This window comes from Myotis yumanensis, unplaced genomic scaffold, assembly GCF_028538775.1.
Source record: "Myotis yumanensis isolate MYYU_CA2020_CCGP unplaced genomic scaffold, mMyoYum1.0.hap1 SCAF_3, whole genome shotgun sequence".
Classification (NCBI taxonomy): domain Eukaryota; kingdom Metazoa; phylum Chordata; class Mammalia; order Chiroptera; family Vespertilionidae; genus Myotis; species Myotis yumanensis.
In genome coordinates this window covers 188,734,463-188,743,153 of record NW_027223754.1, presented here as the reverse complement: position 1 = coordinate 188,743,153, position 8,691 = coordinate 188,734,463, and the positions used below count along the sequence as shown (strand labels likewise).

The 8,691-nt window shown below is 48.1% G+C and overlaps 1 protein-coding gene across 1 annotated transcript in view; it reads right to left on the bottom strand.

The window, feature by feature from the left end:
- Positions 1 to 1,571: 1,571 nt before the first annotated feature.
- GRIN2B (glutamate ionotropic receptor NMDA type subunit 2B) overlaps positions 1,572 to 8,691 on the bottom strand; it is a 442,854-nt gene continuing 435,734 nt past the window's right edge. The window contains 3 exon segments of the mRNA XM_070410657.1: positions 1,572 to 4,804; positions 4,806 to 5,762; positions 8,285 to 8,523. Of these exon segments, the coding sequence (XP_070266758.1) occupies positions 3,923 to 4,804; positions 4,806 to 5,762; positions 8,285 to 8,523 (2,078 nt within the window). The 3' untranslated portion in view covers positions 1,572 to 3,922.

Sequence of the window (8,691 nt, the reverse complement as noted above, 5' to 3'; positions counted from 1 at the left end):
AATACTTTGAAATTACAAGACCCACTAGACATGCATCACTCTGAAGGGTATGCACATTCTTGACTCAGGCAAACTCAAGGGCCAGATTATTTGAGGTCAGTAGAAATGCTGAAATTTAAGCAGCCCACTGAAAGGAATGATACAGGACCATACCCACCAACCCACTGCCACAGTGGAAGGAAATGATAGAGCACACAAAGATGGTAAACATGGACTCTGAAGAAAATTGGAACAACTATTGCTCCAATAGTGTCTGTGGAATCTCACCGTTTTGAATAGACTGGGTCTCTGTCCATCTGTGGAATAGATGGGGCTTACTGCTGAATTCATTCTCATGCATTTTACTGGTTTGTTATTTTGGAATGAAGTAACACTTAGAACTTAACAATGCTCAGCCATCCTTTCTTTATGCTTTCTTGAGCAGGCCATGAAAATTTTATTTGGTCCTAATTCAAACATCCAGTTGGAGAGAGATGACCAACTGGGGCCAAAGAAGGGGTTAAGGAAAATAAAATGACTCAGCTGACAGATTTGATAATAGAAGATAGGAAAAAAAGTAATGTAATATCGCAGGTAAATGGATTTAGAAATTTCACCCTGTGGTAAACAGAGAGAGGCTGCTGTCATTCACAAAGCCAGAAGTCCAGTGAAAGAAATTCAATTTGCCTGGCTCTAACCCAAGGTCAGGTTAAGAATACCTGGCTTGAGGCAAACAGCCCCCTCGCAATGGCAGAAATTAGGGTAGACAAATATAAAGTCACTGTTGGCATCATCCTTTACATACGTGCCCTTCTACCTCTAAAACCAACTTCTGCAACCTAAGAGAATGATATGGCCACTGAGTTTTGAGCATATCTGGTAATCTTTTCAGAAAAGCATGTGAATTTGTAAGACAGGCACCCAGTGCTGCCTCCCTGTAACCAGATATCACGTTTCCAAAAGTAGATCTAGTGGGAATTTTCTAGGTATGATTTCCATGGAGGGAGGGAGGGGACAGTGAGAGGGTGGGTGCCCAGGTACTAGAAAGAAGAGTCCCAGTGACTGAGATGGTTGTTAAACATCAGAGGGGGCTGCTGGGAGAGTCCTTAGGACTGAGCTTCCTGAAACCTCTCAGCCACACCAGAAATGATAGGTTAACTTGACCTGCATTCTGCTTTAAGCCCTCTTGAAAATCTTCCCTATCCTAGTTACTGGCAGGTAAAATATGGTGCCACCAGCTTGACTTTGCATGGAATGCTGGTGACCTACAGTATATCTACCTAGAAGTTAGGAGCTGGACCTGGGGTTTGCTTAGAGCCAAACTGGACCCTGTGCTAAGTAAGCCCAGGCCGATGGGCATGAACACTTCTCACAGACCAATAAGACCGGAGAGGTGGGGAAACATGGACACAAATGACTCTCCCTGGCTTTCTCACCGCAGTGGCCTCCACTCGCATTCACTTTTTTCCAGACACCCTGAAGCAAAAGCCATACAAACACTCTCCCCAATGGAAAATGAAAACCCGTAACAGAACACTTTCCCCCCTTCATTCCCAGCCCCACCCCACCCCCTCCAGCCCAACACCCTGAATACTCACAAGAGAACACTTTATCTATACAAAATTAATTAGAAAACAAAATATTTACATATGAAATAAACACCATCTTGATTTCTGTCACCAGTGGAGACCAACAGAGCCCCCTTTGTTCTAGATTGCTGTTCGCTAGGTTAGTTGGTTTGGTTTTTTATTTGAACGGGGTGAGGTAAGAGGAAGAGTGAGGGAGGAGCCCCTGACTTTGGACAGAGTCAGGGTGAAGCAATGTTTATATGGCCCTTCTCCTTCTTCCTCCTGGAGACGTCTCACACCCTCTGTCCTCTCTCTCAAAGTCTTTCCTTGAATCTAAAGTAAAGCACTCCGTGCTCCTCTCTCCAAATTTGCGAGAGGTTCAGCCCCTTGCCCCCAGGTTCATTTTAGAAAGAAAACAAAGCTTTACAAGGCCTTCAGTTGGCTTTAAAATGAAAGATACTGAGGTAAAAAATCAAGGATGAGGGTGGGGATAGCAGTCAAGGGTGGGGAATGAGGAAGGGTGGTGAGTCAGGGCAAACAGAAGGCAAAGAGCAGCCCTGGAGGGTGTGACTCGAAGAGACATGGCAGCTTCCTTCCAGAGGAGGATGAGCACCTTTCTGGTTTGTGTGTCCTGTGTGCAACATGGAGGTCCTGCAGTCAAGCTTCCAAATAGACCCGAGCTCTGTGGCTGCCACCTGTGTAAGGGGAGGGTGGCAGGACAGCGGAACCGACCCAGAGTTTCAGGACCGGCAGTGACAAATATTCGTTTCCCTTCTCAAGTTTCCGACTTTCAGTGAAAGGGGCATCACATCTGCCAGTACCCTCATTCTTGGAATTTTTCTACATGTATATATTTTATTCTTGAATGGTATACTCTGGGAGAGAAAGGAGGTGTTGCAGGAAGGTGGAAGGGCTTCTACCGAGAGTGTTCACATTGGGCTCAATGTCACATTCTCAGGGAGCCAGACCCAATGGCTAGTAGGTGTGTACCCCTCTCCTCCCCACTTCCAAATCTCTTCCCTTCCCTCCATGCCTCCTGAGTTATACTCATGAGCGAGCTCATGCCTCTTACCTATTACCTACCAGTTGTGATCGATTCTGAGGGAACAAGCCTGCTCTCCTAGCTCCAGGTTAAGTAAGAAGGGATCAAAGCATTGAAAACATCCCCCTCTCTCACTTACCCTATCACAAACTACTCCCCTATTTTCCAAAGCCTTACTTAGCTCCTCCCCAAACCCTGACCGGCTGAGGGTCTAAAGCTCAAGAGAGCTTTATAGAATCTTTTGCTCTCTAGAGGATCATGGCTACTTCTACTTCCCTTTAGCCTTCCTGGAAAGTTCTTGGCCAAAACCAGTTGAAAGTATTGGCAGCTGGAGAAATCACTTTTGTACTTTGCTCTTGTAGGATTGTTTACCACCTTTTTGTCTAGACCACAGAACCTTCTCTGACAAGAACTTCCATTCTCTTCATTCAGGAAGGGTGAAGGGATGAGACAGCCAACATTCAGGTAACATATGACCATCTCTGTTTGTATATAAGCCAAAACAAGCACACTGCTGAGGAATATTGAAAGAAACATGAGGCTTGGTTGCCTTCTCTACATTTATAGGCCCCAGACTCTGTGTGTGTACCGATCACATATGTGCAAGTGTATTTGCACACACATGCACACGCAGTCAGTCCACCCTCTCTTGCCTCTAAGGCACCATGAAAGATTGCTATGATGTACTTTCCATCATCCACCAATGACCTTTGTTCACCACTGATGAGTCTCATGGAATTGAAGCAAACATTTTGGCTTATATACCAACACACATGGCCTTCCCGCCTCTGCTTGGCACATGATCCCTAAACAGATGCCATCAAAACCACAAGAATTTAGCAAAAGCCTCTCTTCATTCACAGGCAAATATGCTAAATGGTCTTATTTGAATGCTTTTGCTGCCTCATCTAAACATAAAGATCAGTTTGGGAAGAGCTATCCTGTGCTCCCGTGGCCTCCTTTTGCTTCTCCTTGCTTCACTCGAAGTGGGTGACAGAGTCCTTCCATGCTAGGAGGAAGCTCACAAGCAGCCACTTCCTTTCTCCACTTTGGCCTCCCTTGCGGAGCGAACCCACTGCATCCTCTCTTGGGAACAGGAATGACTGACAGATGGGGAAAGGAGGAGCGAACTGGAAAGGGAGGTGAGATGGTGCTGGTCACCAGGGTTGCCCTCCGAAAAATCAGAACTCCAGGATCCCATAAATAAATTAAAACAACAAGAAAGGAGCAAATGGGAACCAAGTTCACCCCATTACCCTCCGTGACATGCCCACCACCGCAGGCCCACAGCCCAACCCTCCCATACCCACCTTAACCTCTCTCTTAGCCTCACTCAGACATCAGACTCAATACTAGAAAGTTTCTCATAAACATGACCATTGCTGGAGCCATTGAAAGCCCTGGGGTTTTTGTTGTTAGGCACACAGGGGTTGGACTGGTTCCCTATACAGATGTCTTTCTGGAAACGGCCTGGCACAGCCCCATGAAGGGCCGAGACCACTGGCTTGGTGGTGACAAGGGCGCGGAAGTCCGGCCTGGCTTTTGGCGCCCCTGGCACCGAGGGCTGCCTGAAGAAGTAGGATTTGCTGCCATGGAGCAAGCACTGGTCGTCCCCAAAAGTGGGGATGAAAGGGTTTTGCGTGACCCGGTCAGGGTAGAGCGACTTGCTGAGCATGTAGCCGCCGCCGGGGTTGTTGTGGTGGTGTCCGGCAGTGGGCACTGAGGACTTGTTGTTGGCAAAGGTGCTCTCGCCAGCTGGCATCTCAAACATGTGGGCGTAGGGACTCCCATCCATGAACCGGCCCTTGTCTTTCAGGCTCACACTGCGTGGGGCCAAGGCGGCTTCTTCCTTCTGCAGATCCACGAAGGTGTCGTAGGAGTGCTGCCGGCGGAGCTTGTTCCGGTTCTTCTTCTGGGCCTTGGAGTTGGTGGGGCTCTGGGGGTACTTGGTGGTGGAGGCGTTGGACGTCACGGCCACCGGGGCCGCCGGCTGGTCCAGCTCCTGCAGGGAGTTGTCCTCGCTGATGTCATACAGGTTGCCCGCTTTCTTGCAAGCCTCGCAGCGGATGCACGCCTGCCGCCCCGAGTTCTGCCCTCCCACCGACGAGGAGTAGTTGTGCAGCTTCGAGGGGCAGCTGCGGCAGAAGTTGCCCCCGGAGCGGTCCTCCCACTCCACGTTGGTCAGGTTCTTCTCCCAAGGCGCCGGGACCCCCGCCGACCACGCCGTGTTTGTCCCCGGCCCCGTGTTTGAGGTGAGACCTGTTGGTACAGGGCCCGCCTCCGCTGACCGAGTCGCTCCGCTCCTTGTAGATGTCGGTCAGGTCCACGTGCTCCCAGTGGGGCGAGTTCTCCTTGGTGCGGAACTGGTCCAGGTAGAAGTCCCGTAGCCCTTCCTTGTCCCTGAAGTAGCGCTTGTGGTCCGGGGAGCGGGGCGGCCGGCGGCGGTAGGCCAGCTCGATCTCGTCGAACTCCCGGCGGGACTTGGCCGAGGCCGGCCGCTTCTTCAGGCTGTCCTTGTACTGCTGCTTGCGCCTCTTGGCCGCGTTGCCCTCGATGTTGCCGTAGGTGACGGTGTGGGTGGAGATGTCTGACACGTCGGAGCGGATCAGGTCGTCGTGGCCACCGTAGCGGTCACCCTTGAAGGAGAACTTGCCGTACAGGTCACTGAGCTGGCTGTGCTTGGAGGAGGGGAGGCCGATGTCCAGGGGCTTCTTACTGATGGAGCGCGGCTGGGCGGTGAAGGGCGGGTTGTCACAGTCGTAGAGCCCGTCGATGGAGCTGGTGCTGCCGATGCTGTGGGGCCGGTGGTGGTGGTGATAGTGGTCTTGGTACACGTTGCTGTCCTTCAGCTGCAGGTTGCCGAAAGTCCTCTCCACCTCGCTAATGTAGTCGCTGAAGAGGTTCTCCTCGCAGGGCGGGTTGTTGTAGGACTTGCAGTCGGAATGCGTGAAGCTGCGGCGGTGCTCGGAGATGTCGTAGACAGAGGATTCGCGGCGGATGAAGTCCAGGGCGCTCTGCGGGGAGCCGTTCACCCCGGACAGGTTGGCCATGTTCTTGGCCGTGCGAAGCAGGCGCAGGATGTTGGAGTGGGTGTTATTCATGGTCGCGGTGGGGGAATTCATCACGGATTGACGCTCCTCGATAGCCACTCCATGGATGCAGCTGTAGATACCCTGCAGAACAAGCAGGATGGGAAGGATTAGGTCTCCAGTGAGGCTAAAACATGACTGTAAAGAATCCGCCCGCCCCCACTATTAATTGCCTAATGATAAGAAAAGGCAGGGAAAATATGAAACGAATAGCCTTATATACTCGTAAAAAGATGTGGCTAGAAGCCTGCACGATTTATCTCCCTGCATTTAGAGGTAGCATATTAGGAGCTAAGCTCGTGGCCTAGCTGACTATCTGAGAGGGTGCACGACTACAACAAGTGACTTGAGCAAATAGGATAAGATCACAAGACATTCTTGTCCTGACTTCCTCAGTGACTTGCACTGATGTTCCATTTTATGCCCAGGGTTCACATCTTAAAGCTGATGCATGGTATTGGCCAATAGCAGAAAATACTGTCAGCCTTCTGGAAATCAGTAGCAATGCTCCACAGATGTTGAGCCTGCTCTGCCCTGGCTGGCCACACTGGCTGGCAGGAAAGCACAGGGGAGCTCGGTAGCTCACAATTGCCTTTCTTTTCCAGCTCTGACAAATTTTGAGCAGCTTTTAGAATTTTGATCACCAAATAACAGCTAAGCAGTTCTCTTCTTGAGCCAAGCATGAACTAAATTCAAAGAGAGAATTAGGAAGCCCTTGGGTCAAAGACAGATTTTTCTCCTGCTGTGTCCCACACCATGGGAGGGAAGAATTGGGACAGAGATCTACTACTAAATAGGAAATTATTTATTCCTTGTTGAATTCTTTTATTTGTTCTCTCTTTAGCTCCTGCTTTTCTTCTTATATTTTTTCATTCAACCTTATAAATAATTAATTAATATCTCAGCAAATTAGTATTGATTGAGAACTCCCTGTATGCAGGACCTTAAACACCACTACCCAGGAGAAGGAATGGGTTGGGTTCAAGTCTAAAAGTCAAGCCAACTTCCTGCTAATATCTTGCTCCCTGCCTTGAAAGGTGGACAAATTTGGAACTTTTCTCCCTGGCAAGGGAATGTATTTGAAGAGGAGCTTGTTTGAATTGTGTCTTTAAAAGAAGGGGGATAATTTGAAAAGGGAAGTTGTCCCAATGGATGGAGATGGGAGGAGAGGAGGTTAGGAAGGAGGATGATAACTAAATAGCAAAGAAGAAAGGTTTAGATGAGCTGAGCCTCACTGTCCCAGAGGACACAGCAACATAGATCAAGGTAAGGTTACTCTACTTTCTTTGTCAGGCCTCCTTTCTAACCATTCTTAATCATGGCCAGGAGAAAATGCCAAGCATTTTTCCTGGACAGAGGCATTGATTATGTAGAAGGGCTATGAATGGGGTTTCTATTCCAGGTCACCAGCTCTGATTGTTTCTGCCATCACCCTCTCTAGGACCTTAGGGAAGGGCCACACAAGGAATCAACATGACTCATGGGCCACAAGTTCTGTCATCCTGGTCCAATGTTACTGAATAGCCTGAATCAACTAATAGCCGAGAGGAAATTGTTCTCTATCAGTGAAATACTACAGGAAAACGATCAAAAGATGGAACAATTTAATGAGAAGTCCACTTTCCTCCTCCTTTTTTCTTACTCTTCCTTGTGACATGTTCATATTAAAAATGTTATAAATCCTTAGTTTGGACTAGAAACATAGAAGTCTAAATAAAGAGCAACTTCAGAGTTATACTTTGCTCCAATTAAGGACATTTCTGGAATGTAAATTTCTTATGGGTCAGGACTTATTTCTGAAGGTTCTGTTAAGTTCTTTAACTCCCCATAACTCACACATGGTTAAAACACAGAGGGGAACAATAAAACAATAATATACGTTTGTATGTTAGAATAAGAGAGACATATTACATTTCTCTATCTGAATAGGAATATCATTTTTTAAAAAGGATTAAATTATTATGGCAGCCTATACAGAATTAACTAATGGTGATGAAAGGCATTTGGTAAAAGGCCAACTTTTTTATTCTGATAGATCTGCCAGTTCTCATTGAAAACCAAATGTCCAAACCCTACACAGAAAGCTGTTTCTGGAAGGAAAAAAAGTAGCAGCACCTGTTTTTTTAAAAAAATGTATTTATTGATTTCAGAAAGGAAGGGAGAAGGAGAGAGAGAGAGAGAAAGAGAGAGAGAGAGAGAGAGAGAGAGAGAGAGAGAGAAAGAGAGAGAGAGAAAGAGAGAGAGAGAAAGAGAGAGAGAGAAATATTCACGATGAGAGAGAATCATTGATCAGCTGCCTCCTGCATGCCCCCCACTGGGGATCAAGCCCATAACCCAGGCATGTGCCCTTGGCCGGAATCGAACCTGGGACCCTTCAGTCCGCAGGCTGATGCTCTATCCACTGAGCCAAGCCGGCTAGGGCAGCACCTGTTATTTAAGCCCCTGGAAATTATGTCATGCAACCCCACTGGGGAAACATACATGATGTGGTTTCTTGCTTCAAGAGCACAGGCTGGAGTCAGTGCCCTCCTGGGTCTCTCGGTTTTGCACAATGCTAGACTAAGCTGTCTTTTATAGGCTCCAGGCACCTAAATCAGCCCACTTACTCTGCTGATGGAGAAGACCATGCCAGGCTTGCCGGAACAGACACCCATAAAGCAGTGCCGGAACTGCCAATAGAAAAGGTGTTCACAGATGAAGGTGATAAGGCTGAGAGCCATGGCTGCTCCCAACATGTAGAAGACTCCTGCCATGTTATCAATGTCCAACTGGCTGCTCATGACCTCGTTCTTCTCATTGTGGCAAATGCCAGTGAGCCAGAGAGCTTCCAGCTCCTCCATCTCCCCTGGAAACAGGGCAGGAAGAATAGGTAAAGAGAAAAGAGCAGAAGAGTAAAAACAAGGAAGAAAGAGGGGTGTTGGGGAAGAGAGAGAGAAAAACATGAGAGAGAAAGAGACAGGGAGACATAAAGAAAAATTAATAGAGAGTTAACAGTAATTTTATTAATACTATT